This window comes from Canis lupus, chromosome 9, assembly GCF_011100685.1.
Source record: "Canis lupus familiaris isolate Mischka breed German Shepherd chromosome 9, alternate assembly UU_Cfam_GSD_1.0, whole genome shotgun sequence".
NCBI lineage: Eukaryota > Metazoa > Chordata > Mammalia > Carnivora > Canidae > Canis > Canis lupus.
The window spans coordinates 34,074,154-34,091,662 of NC_049230.1; the positions used below are offsets into that span (position 1 = coordinate 34,074,154).

General features: G+C 39.7%; 1 protein-coding gene across 1 annotated transcript in view; it reads left to right on the forward strand.

The window, feature by feature from the left end:
- The first annotated feature begins 8,420 nt into the window (after positions 1-8,420).
- Positions 8,421-17,509, forward strand: part of CLTC (clathrin heavy chain) — a 66,623-nt gene continuing 57,534 nt past the window's right edge. The window contains 1 exon segment of the mRNA XM_038547956.1: positions 8,421-8,838. Coding sequence (XP_038403884.1) covers positions 8,797-8,838 — 42 coding nt within the window. The 5' untranslated portion in view covers positions 8,421-8,796.

The window sequence follows — 17,509 nt, forward strand, 5'->3', positions numbered from 1 at the left end:
TGGTAAAACAAGATACTAGTAATTAGGGAAATCAGTTGAAAACAGTGAGATGCCATTCGTTTTCATCAGATTGGCAAAAATCAATATGCCTGAAAAGTGTTGGCATAGAATAAGATGCTTTTATTTTAGGGAACATTTTGGCAATATCTAGTAAAGCTGAAGATGTGCATAACCAATGACCCAGCAACCCAACTTTAGATCTATATCCTAGGAACTCCTTGGGATTATATAAAATACTCTGTTCCTCATGAAATTTGACTCATGTAGACTTAGCATCAGTTGATGATTAATGTTAAATACATAAAAATGTCAAATACATCATTCATTAAAATATATGTATTACATTGTTTCTAATAGCAAAAAAGTCGAAAACCATATATGTATCAATAGGGAAATTGTTAAATAATTGTGATATGTTCTTATGGTCAAATTCTTTACACAGTGAAAGTGATTTTTGAGACTCTTGATGCCTACTCTTAAAGGGCTTTGCAGAACAGGTGAACCAGTTTCCATTCCCAACAGCAGTGTAGTAAAGTACCTCAAAAATATTCTTCTAGGGTACCTGGGTGGCTCAGTTGGTTAAGTGTTTGCCTTTGGCTTAGGTCATAATCTCAGGATTCTGGGATTGAGCCCTGCATCAGGCTTCCTGCTCAGTGGGGAGCCTGCTTCTCCCTTTCCCTCTGCCTGCAGCTGTCCCTGCTTGTGCTTTCTTCTTCCTGTGTCAAATCTTTAAAATCTATATATTCTTCTAGTTATAGACAAAAAAGGTGCCTAGTTATTATGTTAATTTAGATATTCAGCTCTTTTCCTTTATGTTCAAACTGAAATAACTTTTCCCTTATGTTCAAACAAGAAATAATTGATTTGAATTTGATAAGGCCACATAATAAATATTTTAGGCTTTCAGGACATACAGTCTCTTTGGAAACTACTCTGCTAAAAAAAAGGTGGGGGGGGAACTACTCTGCTGTTGTAGTATAAAAGCAGCCACAGACAATACATAAACAAGTGGGTATAGCTGTGTTCCAATAAAAACCTTATTTATGGACAATGAAATTTAAATTTCATATAATGTTCATATCAGGAAATATTTTTTTGATTTTACTTTTTTAAGTACTTGCACTTTAATCCAGGAAAGCTACTTTTCACATAGCCATTCTAATTCAGATTACTTCATTTGTAAGAAAAGATCTTAATTTCATAAAGTATCTGAGATCTTTCTGGCTTTTATTTTTCTTATAGCAGAGTTGATAGGATTGAGCATAATGTTAGGTATCAATAAATTTAAATTATCTTTATTCTCCCCAGAATTTTCAGAGTACTCTTTTTACTTGTTAGCTGTAACTGTAACCCGAAAATATTAATAATACAAAATTCTCTTGGGAAACTATTAAATATTTTCAACTTTTTTTTTTAAGATTTTAAAAATTTATTCATGAAAGACACAGAGAGAGAGGCAGAAACAGGCAGAGGGAGAAGCAGACTCCATGCAGGGAGCCCGATGTGGGACTCAATCCTGGGACTCCGGGATCACACCCTGAGCCGAAGGCAGATGCTCAACCACTGAGCCATTCGAGCATCCATTTTCAACTCTTTTTTAAAAGATTTATTTATTTTAGAGAGAGTGAGTGGGGAGAGGGGCAGAGGGAGAGAATCTTCAAGCAGACTCCCCACTGAGTGAGGAGCCCAATGCAGGGCTTGATCTCATGACCCTTGAAATCACCACCTGAGCTCTGAATCCAAGAGTTGGATGTTTAACTGACTGAGCCCTCCCCGCTTTTTTTCCACACCGAATGTGAGGCTTGAACTCAACCTTGAGATCGAGAATTGCATGCTTGGGTGCCTGGGTAGCTCAGTGGTTGAGCATCTGCCTTTGGCTCAGGTTGTGATCCTGGGGTCTGGGGATTGAGTCCTGCATCTGAGAATGAGTGGCAAATTATTCATTTGACCTACTTAGTGTTAGCTCAACTTACTGGAAACTGAAAAATACTTCAAAAAAGCCCCCCAAGATGACACTAATAATCTTTCCATAGTATAGCTCTGATTCCTCTCCCAATCACACAAGCTCCATCTCCTTTCTTATTCTAGTCCAAGTCCTACTCTGCCTAACTCAGCTTATAATCTATTTATCCTACTTCTTAAGCTATTATAACATTTATTGACTATACCAGCTATTTAATTCAAGGCTCAGGGCCAACTTATGTTGTCACTAGTCATACCAGGAACTAGCACAACAATCATTTATAAATATCTGTCATATACAAAAGGCACCAAACTGGGTGTTATGCTGTATTTTGGATTAATCTATCTCATTTCCTATAGATTAGCTGAGAACCAAGTAATATTAGGTTAAGAAACATGTAGATTTTATCTGGACAAGTAATGTGATTCTTTTCTTTGAAAATGCATAATAGGGATCCCTGAGTGGCGCAGCGGTTTGGCGCCTGCCTTTGGCCCAGGGCGCGATCCTGGAGACCCAGGATCGAATCCCACGTCGGGCTCCCGGTGCATGGAGCCTGCTTCTCCCTCTGCCTGTGTCTCTGCGCCCCCCCTCTCTCTCTCTGTGACTATCATAAATAAATAAAAAATTAAAAAAAAAAAAAAAAAGAAAATGCATAATAGCTGGGGTGCCTGGCTGGCTCAGTCAGTAAAACATTCAACTTTTTATTTTTTTAAAGATTTTTATTTATTTATGAGAGACACCAAGAGAGACAGAGACACAGGCAGAGGAAGAAGCAGGCTCCCTGCAGGGAGCCCCTTGTAGACAAAAAAATTTGAAAATGAGGGTTTTTTTTTAAAGATTTTATTTATTCGTGAGAGGCATAGAGAGAGAGAGGCAGAGACACAGGCAGAGGGAGAAGCAGGCTCCCTGCAGGGAGCCCGATATGGGACTCGATCCCCATCCCGGATCTCCACGATCACACCCTGGGCTGAAGGCGGTGCTAAACCACTGAGCTACCCGGGCTGCCCTGAAAGTGAGTTTGGACTTGGGTTATCCTTTTATAGCATATAGTACTTAGAGATTGACATTGTGTGCCATTCTGCTATTCCATTTAATTACCTTTCAAGAAATGAATTTTTAAGCCTTCTTGAGAAATGAGTATAATCTCATCTCTACATCTGATTTGATGGCTTAGTTAGATAGCCTCAAAATAGAAGGTAAAGGGCTGTCTTTATCAAGTTTTTTATTTTTACCTTCAAGAGGCATTTCATGCCTCTTGGTGCTAACAGAGCTGGCTCCAAAAAGGAAAAGATTTTAAAGATTGTATTTATTTATTAGAGATTAAGAGGGCACAAGCAGGGGGAGGGCAGAGAAACAGGGAGAATCAGCCCCCCAGCTGAGCGGGGAGCCTGATGTGGGACTCTATCCCAGGACTCAGGATCATAACCTGAGCCAAAGGCAGAAGCTTAACTGACTGAGCCACCCAGGTGCCCAAGAAAAAGAAACTGAAATCAATAAATGAGGTAGGCTTGTATGAGTGCTATATATTTTTCTTTACTGGAATGTTACGGAATGAGTAGTTCTGTAGTTGTACACTGTACAACATTAAACTCACAGTTACTTGGAATAAAAAGCAACCAGGAAAAGGAAATAACCAGGTTTTTGTTCATTTTATATAATCCACTTTTATCAGTCATGTCATATTAAGGTAAGTCATTTTTTAAAAAGTAATTCGTAGTGTATCCTAAATTTGGCACATACTCAGATCAGGCTACATATGTAGGAATACTTATAAAAACTCACAGTGATGAACCTGAGGACTTTAAAATTCAGAATTGCTTTCCTCATATAAAAAATTGTTGGGACGCCTGGGTGGCTCAGTGGTTTAGCACTGCCTTCAGCCCAGGGCATGATCCTGGGGTCCTGGGATCGAGTCCCACGTTGGGCTCCCTGCATGGAACCTGCTTCTCCCTCTGTCTGTGGCTCTCATGAATAAATAAAATCTTTTAATAAATAAATAAATAAATAAATATTGCTTAATCAAAAGATTTTAACATTATTTAATTTTTCATTGTATATACTGAAAGGCATTTGTTGATCAAATAAATTAGATTATACTTCCTTGAAATTTTATTATTTTTTTTGAAATTTTATTATTGAGTTAATCAAAACCTTGTCTACCAGATTTTGGTTTTTAACCATTCTGTTCTGAGAGTTTACGCTATACGTGCTGCATACGTGCATTGCTATTAGTAGAACTATCTGGAGTGTGACAAAACTTTAAGATTGCTAAGAGATGGGTCATGCTTTTCTTTGGAGACAGTAATAACCCTAGGAAATGAATAGAGACAGTTCTGCGTATTTAGAAAGGAAGGAAAAAGTAGTTCATAAAAATCATTCCAACACCCTGATCCTCATCATTCCTTGATTGTATAGGTCTTCTCAAGCTTGTTGTGACTTTAATTTTTGGATATGAAAGGGATATTGTGACATGACACCTGACTCCCTATTGATCAGCAGGGTTGTAACTCTTCTGGTTTTTCTATCCACAATGTTCTGTATTTGAACCAACTTTTCTGAGATGACTTAAGGTAATGTTATGAGCCAACTTCATTCTTTTGCTGGAATCTGATTTAACCTTTAGACAACATGGGAGGGGCCTATATGACTGAATTCCAGATTGTAATCCCACAGGGCTAGTCTGGGGTATTCACTTGGAACATGCTCAATCCTGACACAGAATAAAGATTCATTATAGATCTTATTTGCCATCCACGATACATTATAAAACTTGTCTACATAAATTAGATTTAGAATAAGCCTGAGTAGTGAATGATACTGAGTATAAATTTAGGTCCATCTCACACTAAAAAGGCCATGAAAAATTGTTATGGCTTTGTAAATGTTTCTTTTCAAGTGACCTTTGACCTAATCAGTTTCTTGTCCAGGGCCAAAATAAAGCGGGCACTATAGGTTGATAACCTGAGTCAGTGTATTTGATATGCTGCTTTTTACATAATCCTGTGGGATTCATATCAGTGGCCTTTGGGGGCTGAGATGTTTCAAAGCTGCTGTTTAAGTGGCAAAACCACTTATTGGATAAATGCTAAAGTATATCCCTCTTGGTTCATTAAAATCTGAATTTTAAATCATTGGTACAGTGGGTTAGGCTTGAAGTTCTGCTTTAAAATTAATCTCGGGCAGCCCAGGTGGCTCAGTGGTTTAGCGCCGCCTTCAGCCCAGGGTGTGATCCTGGAGACCCAGGATCGAGTCCCAAGTCGGGCTCCCTGCATGGAGACTGCTTCACCCTCTGCCTGTGTCTCTGCCTCTCCCTCTCTGTGTCTCTCATGAATAAATAAGTAAAATATTTAAAAAATAAAAAATAAAATTAATCTCATGATGTTTGAGAAATACCTTTACTTGGTGGCTCATGCTGTTTTTAAAAGGTCAAGTTAAAAGGCAGGGGCCTTAATTTGGGGGCTGCTTAAACAACTATCAAGGAATCCAATGAATGTTCTGAGGTGTCATTCTCACTGGTTGTTTTATATATAATTTTTTTATATAAAACATCATAATATTATATTTTACATTGTATATACATGGTATTTCCTGGCATTAAATATAAAATTAGGGATAGAATAACAGTTTCTTGTACAGGTTTTGAGAAACTGACACTCCTCAAAATAGCATATGAGCAATGCAGTTTTTGCTAATGGTACTTGCTGTGACTCAGAGTGAGGAACTACTATTGAATATTCTGATTAAAATAGCTTAAAATCGGAAGAATTTGACCATTTATTTGTATTAATATGGCTACTTAGTAAAACATTTTCTGAAACTAATAGCTGGGATGATACTACATTAATAGCAGTAGATATAGGGGTGCCTGTGTAGCTCAGTTGGTTAAGCATCTGCCTTCAGCTCAGGTCATGATCCCAAGGTCCAGGGATGGAGCCCCACACAGGCCTCCCGTCTGAGCAGGAAGCCTGCTTCTTCCTTTCCCTCTGTTGCTCCCCCTGCTTATGTTCCCTCACTGTCAAATAAAATCTTTAAAAAAAAAAAGAAGAAGATACATTAAAAGACTTTGTCATAGTTAGGAAAACGCCCCCCCCCCCCCCCAAAGCCAGCATTTTTGTTATCTGATTTACAAGTTTATCTTCTCTAACTTAAGATAGCACCTGAAAACAAAGCCATTTGGTTATTGCTCAGGTAAATGGGAACAGTGACTCAGCCTTCAGGACTTCTCAACCAAGGGAAAACCTTTCCTGTCTTGATACCATTAGCAGGAACAGCTTACTGCCATGAAAAGCTCTCTTTATTACCTCAGCCCAAATTATTGATCTTTAGAATGCACAGGTTTGGGTTTTAATGTTTATCCTCTGGATCATTTTTCCTCTTGAAAAATTTTGGATTTATTAAAAAAAAAAAAACAAAAAACAAAAAAAAAAAAAAACAAAAAAAAAAAAAAAGAAAAATTTTGGATTTATTGATTTGAAGGATACAGTGTTAAAAATGAACTGGTAAATTGTAATCTATTTTTCTTCTGTCTAAATGACTTCTGAAAACAATGCATTTATTATATTTCTATGTGTGATGACACAGCAGTCATTAACAGAACCTCAGTGCACTTTCGGTTAGATAGTCCAGTCCACACATTCAAAGATCCAAGCTAAAATCAATTGCTTTGGGAATTCTAAATGTACTTAAAATTACAGGTCTCTATGAAAATGCACGACAATTATTAACAAATTAAAGAAAATTTTGGTGATCCATTCAAGATACAGCTCTTGTATCCCAGATTTTGAGATTAGATATGTAACCTGATTAAGCTACTACTTTTACTGTAGTAAAACAATAACACCTTTAGATTTTTAACTTAGAATTTTTCTAATTCCAAAAAGGATTGAAAGCAGCTATTAAACTGAAATTAGAAAGGTTATTTCAAATGTCGCAGAATACAGAACATCTTGAAGCATTTGGCCTAATAAAACAAAACGCAATTTTGCCTAGCATAAATACTCTTACTCTTTGCAGAACAGTCTTCTGTCTCCTCTCTTACCTGCCAAACATTCTTCTCAATTCGTGTGATATATTTTGGGAAAAACATTAAAAGCAATTTAAATGATTAAGCAAACCTCTCTAAGCAAAATTGCTTAACACACAAAATTATTTTACACCTAATAGGGTTTTATGTTTAATTGAAAAGGGCACTAAAAAGGATTACAGTGAAAAAAATAAATAAATAAAAAGGATTACAGTGTACTTGTTTTTCCTCAAGATCTTTCTGGAAAAATAACATCTGTTATAAAGATGAAAGGCGCAGAACTAAATTCTTGTATTCTTTATTGCATTTGTGTTAATAATGAAATACTACAGCTTACACCTTAGAAATAAAGCACTGGAAAGGTTATTAATTGATAATGAATATTGTAGTTATCTTAATGCTGTTGGAAGACAAGATTCTCCAGCTTTGAAGTACTTACTTTCCCAAATACTGCTAATTAACTGGCAATGTGAAAGTGGTCCCACTGAAATACACCGCTAATAGTTAACCCCGTTTTCCAAAAATGTTTTTAGCCACACCTTAGAAGAACCTCAGAGGTTTCAAACCACCCCCTTAAACTCATTATCGAAATCTCTGACTCCTTATTTGCTGTCGCTAAAAAACTTTGCCTGCCACAATTTTGGCCCCATTCTGTAGTATTTACGAGGTACTCAAGGTCTCTATACTAACCTAGACCCGTATCACATACATGTCGGCCAAAATGTCCGCAGAAATAAGAAAGCTATCGCCAAGCCAGCCGAGACACCTCATAAACGGCCTTCACTGTCCTTTGAGCCAATTATTTAGGTAACATACAAAGAGACTGCTGGTTCTAGTTAGAATCCCACCGTCAGCTTCTCTAAGCGTCAGAAGGGTGTGCATAAGGGCAGGGGAGATCTCCAACCCCATCTCATTCCTCCACCCTGAGACGTAAGAAACCACCCACGGTACGAAAGCAGGCGGGGGAGGAATGCTGCAGCCGGCTGCCAGGAAAGCGCTCTGCTAGGAGGCCGTTTCCCTGAGTCACGGAGAGGGCGGGCGGCTGGGCCCACCTGCCCAAGCCATGTCCTCTTCGTGAGGGGCTCCGCTTAAATAGGCAGGGCCCACAGGGTATGGGAATAGCACCGCTATGCCCCGACGCGGCCCAACAGCCACAGCCATTCCCGAGAGACTGCCTCTCCCCCGAACTCGCTCTGTATTCTGGCAGCAGTCAGCCGACCCTTCCCGACCAGCATCACGTGCACGCGGAAGTGCGTGGGTGGGACCGAAGCGCCCACGGAAATGACGTCGCTCACTGCTAGTCGCATGATGTGGCAAAATGCAAAAAAAAAAAAAAAAAAAAGCGGGGGGAGGAAAAGCAGGAGGCTGGGGAAAGTGATGAGTCCAAAAAAGTAGTCCCTTTGAGTCCTCTAATTTACCCTCGTAGCGCAGCAGCAAGCGAGGTTCTCGGCGCACTGCGCCCCGAATTCCTGCGCCCCACTGCACCGCGGCACTCCGTGGAGGGGTACATAAGACGGAGGGGGTGAGGTGACTTGGGCGGAGTTCTGTCGTCGGGATCCCTCCGCAAGGCTCAGCCGTTTCCGGAGTCTGCGCTGCGCCCGGTTCCGCCATTGCGGCTCTCCCGGACCCTGGAGCCTCCGCCCCCGACCCGAGCTCTTTCGTCTGCCTGCCAGTTTCCTGCGTCCCCGGAGAGTATCCTGCTGAGCCCAGCCTCCCCCCTCCCCCTTCTCCTCCTCTCCCTTGGAGAGCCCGGGCAGCCACTGCCCCGCAGCCCCAGTGACAGGAGGAGACCATACACCCCGACAGCGCCATGGCCCAGATTCTGCCAATTCGTTTTCAGGAGCATCTCCAGGTGCGGCCGGGCCCGGGCCAGTGAGGGCTGTGGAGAGGGTGATAGGAAGGAAGGAGCCGGAGTTTGGGCCCAAGTAGAAAGAGCAGGATGGGAGGGGTGTGGGTATTGGTGCTTGGGGTAGGTGGAGGACGGGGGCGCTATCTTGGAAAGCTTAAGGGTTAACGACGTGGGGCTTGGATAGAAAGGACGAGAGTCGGGGTGCAAAGGGCAGCGAGGCCAGGCCTGGGTTCGAGGGCCTCTTTTCACTTCCTGGGTGATAAGAACTGCGCATTCTAACTCCCTCCCCTTTCGCCGTTTTATTCAGTTCATTCATTTGTGTAGATTGGGCGGGCGGGGGCAATTCTTCCGCATGTCCTCCAGAGCAAGGATTTTCATCCTCCTAGGCCAGTGCAGAGCTGTCACCTACCATTGCTCTTCTCTTACCCTTTCCCCTTCGTATCTGCACCCAACAGTTGTGGGGCGGGTGGGCTGGGGAGGAGCAACCTTTTTTCTTCCTCCCTCTGCGGCTCTCTACTGGGAAAGGCACCTTCCCCTGGGGGCTGTGGGTACGGCGGCGACTAGCCTCTTGCCTTCCCCGAGGCAGTAGGAACAGAAGGTCACTGAAGGAACAGGAGGATAGAATGGGGGAACTTATTTCTCAGGGCGGTGTCAGTCTCAGAGTGCGTGGGGTCAAGGTCCCTAGGGGTATTCTTTTTTTTTTTTTTTTTTTCCCCTTATTTCTCTAGGGATGGTGTGGCTTTTATTCCCTCTTTCGTTTTAGGAGGTAGGAAAGAGTTATCAAGAGGTTATCTCGGGGTCTGCTGGAGTGTACTAGATAGTTGTGGGCTTGGTGTAAGTACCTCCCTCAGGATTGCATGGAATTGAACCGAGCCCTGGAGATAGAGCACACCTGCTCTGAGACATGCAAAGTTATTTGGTCTGTAATTGGCTTCCTTTTAGTAGGTTCTAGAGTTCTTTCCCATGGTGCATTTTCCTGTAGGCAACATACTGTCTTATCTGGCAGTGTGCCTGCAGCGGGCCGAAGCAGATGATCATTGGAGGGCTTGACTGAATTAAGCCTCTGTGAGCTTCTGATTTTTTCTTAGTTCACCAATCCTGGTTTTACTTTGGCTGCAGTAATTTATTCATATTAATTTGCTTTCTTCTCAAATATTCCCTTAAAGAGGCCAGCCTCAGCTCAGTCTTCTGAAGGCCTAAATTCATAATGATGAAAGATGCAACGATTTGACATAATATTAACATTAGTGACCTATTGGACACCTTATCATTGAAGACTATTTACTTTCTCCAGGTGATACACATAAAGGATTCTTGTTAATAAAAAGGTTGAATATGAATATTCAGACTATGGTAACAACCTCATTTCTTTACAGGTATTCTCTTGGCTTGCATGAGCAAGAAAATTTTTTACCTTTAAGTCTTAAAATGTAAGGAATCTAAAAAATAAGTAAAGCACTTCAGTCATCTGTAGTTTTCAGATAACTCGTCTGAAGTAATGGAGCACTTAAAAAAGGTTTAAAAATGTTAAATGAGGGAGTGGACACAGAAGTTACTGTTTTTGCTCAATTCAGGTTTTAATTGCTGTGGTTATTTCTGTTAAAGTGGGGTGTAAATGAACGTAGAAGGCTAGAAAGATATTTTTGGGTGTGAGGTGAAAACAGGCTCATCCTCACATTAGAGTGTTTCTGAAATATCTTTCTGCAGACAGAATGTTTACAAATTATAAATGGCAGGTACAGTTGTGTTTACAAGGCAGAGGTATATCCCATTAGTAAACCTTCTTTCTTGACTAGTGGTGGTTTGAGCAGTAGCTTTTCATTTTTATTAAAGAGGAGACAATTGTTAAATAATCCCAAAGATTGGAATCCAGCCTTGTCACTAATTGAAGACAGATTTAATATGGGTGTGATTTCTGAGTTTCTGCAAATACTCAAGTGAGACCATTTTCTTCTGAAATAATTTGAAGATTTGAGTATAAAGCAGCTTTGCAAATGTATTTGAAAAATTCAGCCATTTTTTGTAGTAATACGTCATGCCCAAAGTTAAGCTTGCTACTCCAGATGATGATTCATTGCTCAGAGCCCCAATCAGTAACCTCTTCCAGAATATCTCCTAACTTCTCATTTTTATCCCTTACAAAATTAATAAAGATGATTTTAATTGATATCTCAGGGTTTTTTTTTTCTGAGTCCTGCCAGTTCAAATAGAAAACTTCCGAAACACTTAGAATAAAAATTGGGAACAAGAATTGAGGAACTTGAGTGTAGAATGAGCTTTTGTGAAAGTTTCTAAAGGTGAACGGTAAATTTGTTTTTAACTACTCTGGCCGACTGAAGTATCTGTCAGCAAGGCTTGGAAATAATCAAATGAATGTTAATATTTAAAGTTATGAAGTATTTTGCTTTTTGGGTTTTTTGTTTTTTGTTTTTTAGGATAGGCTGATAGTCAACAGATGAGTGCCTATTTGAGCAAGACATTGCTAGAGTTGCAGATTCTAAAAAAAAAATCCTAGACTACACATAAAATGTTGCTTGGAGTTCTCACTTCTTGGCACATTAAGTTTCTTTATGCCATTTGCACATTCTGCTGTATTCCCAGGTTCTTAGGTTCTGCAATAAAAAAATCTCCCCACTTTTTTCTTTTCCCTTTGATCCATAAATGCCAGCATGGAATGTGTTGTGAATTATATGGTAGGGGTTCTTACTATGGTTGTTTTGATTTGAAAACAGTGCTCAGTATCACTGTGATATGCTATATGCTTAACTGTACTGCTTGGAGAGGCATACTGCCTGGAATTCTGCTACAGACTAACCTGGGAATGACCCCCAATCTTAAGATACATCACGTTTTTCAGAATTTTCCTAATGGTCAGTTTACTTAGCTTAAAGGGGTGTGGCTAATTCTAGTGAATATACTTTCACTCTATTTAGGAAATAATTTAAGACATGGAACTGTGTGCGTGTGTTTATAGAATCACGATCATTTTCATTTTAGTGTAATACATGATTTTAGAAACCATAACCTATGATATTTGAATTATATTTAACAATATATTTTTCCTGTCACTGATGTGGTTTTTCCTTTGGAGTATTACTGTCCAGTAGAACTTTCTTCCAGGGTGCCTGAGTGGCTTAGCTGGTTAAGCAGCAGACTCTTGATTTTGGCTCAGGTCATGATCTCAGGGTTATGAGGATGGAGCCCTACTTTGGGCTCCACACGTAGCATGGAGCTTGCTTAAGATTCTGTCTCTCCCTCTCCTTCTGTCCCTCCCTCCCTTAAAAAAAACAACATTCTTTCATGATGAATATTTATACTAGGTACATAGGGATAGTGAAATGTGGCTTGCTGACTGAGGAGCTAAGGTTTTACTTTATTTCTTTTTAATTAATTTAAATGTAAGTGGCCACATGAGGCTCTTGTCTATGACATTGGACAGCACAATTACAGGCCAAACTGATGGGCTTTGTAAGAGTGAAGATTTATCTGATTATCCACATTTACATTTTATTAACTACAATTAAAACATTATTTGAGAGTAGTAGTTGGAAAAAAAGTGTTGGTTGAATACTGTCTCTTTTGGGATGTGGTAGTGATGAACAATGATTAATGAATGGAGAGAACAGCAGACTTCTCGTGAGAGCCTGTTTTTCCCTATGACTGTGGTTTGGTGTTTTCAGGTCTTCACTTAATCTCTCCAGACATCCTTATTAAATAAAGAGAGTGAAATTCTGCCCAAGGGAATACTGTCAGAATAGAATTTGATCCTGGGTCTTCAGATACAAAATATTTCATGAAAATAGAATGGCTGTGAGAGAAGTTATACAATATCCTACTGTACTTTTTTCTGTTGAACTTTGCTCTGAGAGTGTTATAATTTGACCCAGAATGTTGTCATTTCAGTGTGTAAGGAGTATAACATTTTCTTTTCTTTCTTTTTTTTTTTTTTTTTTTGTAAGATTTTATTTATTCATGAGAGAGAGAGACACACACACACACACACACCTGGGGGGGGAGGAGGGGGCGGGGGGGGGGGGGGCGGGGGGGCGGGCAGAGACATAGGCAGAGGGAGGAGCAGGCTCCATGCAGGGTGCCTGATGTGAGACTCGATCCCGGGTCTCCAGGATCATGCCCTGGGCTGAAGGCAGCGCTAAACCGCTGAGCCACCTGGACTGCCCAACATTTTCAAATGAGATATTTTACCTTCCTTTTTGAGGATACTGATTTTTCAAAATCTGGTGTGTATTTTACACTTAGACCACATCTTAATTCAGACCCTATTTTCATTAGAAATATTTGATCTGTGTTTAGCTTTCATAATATTTGCAGTTGAAATAGCAGATTTGCATATCTAGGTTATTCCAAACATACTTAAGTTTTCCATAATTGAATCAATTATCAGTTACCATTTTGTTTTAATTATTTTAATTTTAAAATCTGTCACAGTAACCACATTTCAGGTGCTCAGTATCACATGTGGCTTGTTAAATGTGACTCCACTATAGAAGAACACAAGGTTAAGACTAACCTCTTCTTTTTCTCAGTAAAATAGGCCTACTGCCTCAAAAAGTTACCATAAAGGCCTGAAATCATTTATGTGGAAGTATTTGGTGTAGCACTTTAGGAACATTGTTAGCTATATAGTTTTTGTCTAGTGTATTTTATTCCTGTATTTCACAACAAGTGACACAGTATTTTTTTTGCAGACCTAGATATTTATGATTTATAAATATTTGGTACCTAAGATTTGAGTACTTACCAGCAACTGTGTTAGACTAGGGATAGAGTCGTGAACAATACCGACTATAGCTTACATTGATGAGTTGGCAAAGGCTGTCAACACATGGTTGCAACCATGGATGTTATTCAATGTTAGATGCTGTGCAGGACTTAATACAAATATTCATATGATACAAAATCGATCCCGGTTTGAAACTGTGCGCAAAAGAAAGAAATCTTTAAATCACTTTTTTTTTTTTTTTTTTACGGCCCATGAGCACTTGCTGTCTGCCATTGGTACATTTTTAATTAGTGTTCCTTGGTCAGATACATTTGTTAAACCTGATCATATTTGATAAAATACCCACCTGGAATGCCAGTCAAACCCATGCTAGTGTTATATATGTTCTTCTATAAGATGGTAGTGTTAGGGGCACCTGGGTGTCTCAGTTGGTTAAGCAGCTGTCTTTTGCTCTGGTCATGATCCTGGGGTTCTGGGTTCAAGCCCTGCGTTGGAGACTATGCTCAGCCAGGAATCTGCTTTTACCTCGACTCTCCCTCTGTTCTCTCTCTCAAATAAATAAAATCTTTTTTTTTTTTTTAAAAAGATGATAGTGTTAAAGTGAATGTTCTCATTTAGATGGGAAATGAGTTCATAACTGATATTTCAATTTTTTTTTTTTTTTTTTAATTTATGATAGTCACACAGAGAGAGAGGCAGAGACATAGGCAGAGGGAGAAGCAGGCTCCATGCACCGGGAGCCCGACGTGGGATTCGATCCCGGGTCTCCAGGATCGCGCCCTGGGCCAAAGGCAGGCGCTAAACCACTGCGCCACCCAGGGATCCCGATATTTCAATCTTTTATATTAGAATGAGGTTATTTTTCTAAACTTATTTACATATATACCATGCTAAAGCTACTTTACAAAGTCAGCTTGTAAGTCATAGCAAAGTTTATGGCTCTTGATGTTTTCCCCCCTTTCTTGGCCAAATGCCTGTGGCTAATGCCCTTAACCTGAAGGGATGGCAGGATGCTTGGATCTGAATACATTATACATAACCCATCTGTCAGTTTTGGATTTTATGTCTCCTTTTTTTTGTGTTATGAGAGACATAATTTATTTTGTCCTAACTTAAAGGGAATAAATATTCATCAAATCTTAATTGTCCTGACATCCATAATATCAAAATTAATTGACCACTATAGATTTTTGAATACCTACTGTGTGTCAAGAAGGCAGGTAAATATTTTATGTTTATGATCTCATAATTAGCAAGAAAATCCCGTCAGGTAGGTAGGGTTAGCCTTATTTTGCACATGAGGAAACTGAAGTTCATAGCAGTTAAGTTGTAGAGTTACATAGTTGGTGAGTGGGTGGTCAGGCTTTATTACTTGGTCTTTTTGCATTGTGGCACATTGCCTCATTTGGTGAATGATTGTATAATTTGAACTGCAAAATATAGTACAATTTGTTTGCATCTGTGCTGTGGTGTTCTTTGATGTACACATTTTACCAGTGATTTGTTTTTAGGTCAGTAGGGTTTTTTAAAATATTTATTTATTCATGAGAGACACAGAAAGTGAGAGGTAGAGAGACAGGCAGAGGGAGAAGCAGGCTCCATGCAAGGAGCCTGAAGTGGGACTTGATCCTGGGTCTCCAGGATCACGCCCTGGACCAAAAGCAGGCCCTCAACCCCTGAGCCACCCAGGCGTCCTGGTCAGCAGTTTTTATATTAACAGAAGAGTAGGGGCCACTTAACCAACATTTGATTTTCTGTGCTTTAAATGGTTAGATGATTTCTTTTTTCTTTTTCTTTTTTTTTTAAGGTTTTATTTATTTATTCACGAGAGACAGAGAGAGAGAGAGGCAGAGGGACAAATAGGCTCCATGCAGGAAGCCTGACGTGGGACTCGATCCTGGGTTTCCAGGACTTGGACTGGACTGGACTGAAGGCGGCGCTAAGCCGCTAAGCCACCGGGGCTGCCCTGATGATGTTTTTTTTTTTTTTTTTTTAATTTTTATTTATTTATGATAGTCACACAGAGAGAGAGAGAGAGAGAGAGAGAGAGGCAGAGACACAGGCAGAGGGAGAAGCAGGCTCCATGCACCGGGAGCCGGACGTGGGACTCCGATCCTGGGTCTCCAGGATCGCGCCCTGGGCCAAAGGCAGGCACTAAACCGCTGCGCCACCCAGGGATCCCTGATGATGTTTTCTTTATTCAAGTTCCTACTAGAAAATTGTGCAGAATGATTGGGATCAGGTTAACTTGTAACGAGATTATCTTTATTCCTCTCATAAAGCTGAAATTCTCAAATGTGTCTATGGCGTTTATCTTAATGAAAAAAGTGAATGTGTTCCAGTCTGAAGCCACTTCAGAAAACAGGAAACTGCTACTTTATTATTCACGATTTTGTATTTATACTGATACAAAACTTGAATAGGAAAACATGGTGCTGGAGTTGGGGGCAGGGTAGAAAGTGGAAGTTGAACATGTTTGCTTAGTGTGAATAGCATAACCATAGAGGGAAAAATGGTTACAAACTTGTAGGGTTGTGCTTTGGAGGTAGAACTACCCAGTAATATTAGTACTTCCTGTTCTGAATCATTGGGTAAATAGGGACTTTTTTAAATGTTCTGAAGTAAAGCTGATTTTAAAGCTTATTTCTGAAAGAACAGGGATTGAGTACATTGAAACCATTTTTGCCACATTAAGAAATTTTAGCTGTGTGCTATTGTAGAAAATGTCTCAGCTATTTAAGCTCTTTTTATTCTTTTTCAACTTCCTCATTTATTAAGTTAAAATAATACTTTTTGAAAAAAAATAATACTTTTTGGCCATTGAGAAGTTAGACTGTGGTGTGTTTTTTGTGTTTATGTAGTAAGACTTGGCTTATATAGACACTCAAATGTTAGTTTTTTGCCCTATGCTAGAGAGGAGTCTCCCTTTATCTAGTAAAGTGGAACATACATGCCAAGCTAAAGGAAAATACCAGCTATGTGGTTTTTGAAGCCAAAAACTTATTCTTTCATTTTCTTCATGCAGTCCATTTCTTGAGTAGGAAAGGGAAGAACCCTAATTAGTGATACATGCTGGGGTTCCTAGAGATTGCAGTTTCTGATGACCTTGATCTATATCTATATAGGTAATTTTGTTTGTTTTAACAAAACAAACTTATTTTAAAGTTTTAGAGGACAGAGGCTGAAATGAATCCTGGAGGAGAAAATAGGGTGTTGGCAAGGGTTTATTATTTGTGGAGGCTCTAGAGCAGAATCCATTTGACTGAGAATCAGAGTAGAATCAGAAAATGGGATTTGGGTTGAGAGTTGCTTTCATCTGTTTCTGACTAGCTGAGAAAGAGGACTTAAAAACCACCATTGTGGACACAGTGAAGCCAGAGACTATCTGTGTATGTTCGGTTTGGCAAACAGCTGACTTTGGATCACTTCTTATTTGAGGATGAATAATTAGAGGGGAAAAAACCCGTAGGGAGAGCATGGCTTAAAAAATTCATGTCTTTCCCCATTCTGCAATACTATATATTCCTCCCCTTTGAACTGTGCAGATCTAAGGTAGTTTTCTTTTTTTACCAGAAAATATTCTTCAAGAAAGTGTTTCCATATATATATATAATATATATATATAATATATATTACATATATATAATATATATATTCTTTAAAATGTGTTTCTCCTTTTTTTTTTTTTTTTTTTAATTTATGATAGTCACACACACACACAGAGAGAGAGAGAGAGAGGGGCAGAGGCAGAGGGAGAAGCAGGCTCCATGCACCGGGAGCCCGATGTGGGATTCGATCCCTGGTCTCCAGGATCAAAGGCAGGAGCTAAACCGCTGCGCCACCCAGGGATCCCTCGTTTGTTTGTTTGTTTGTTTGTTTTTTTTTTAAGATTTTATTTGTTAGAGAATGAGCAGGGGAAGGGCAGAGGGAGAG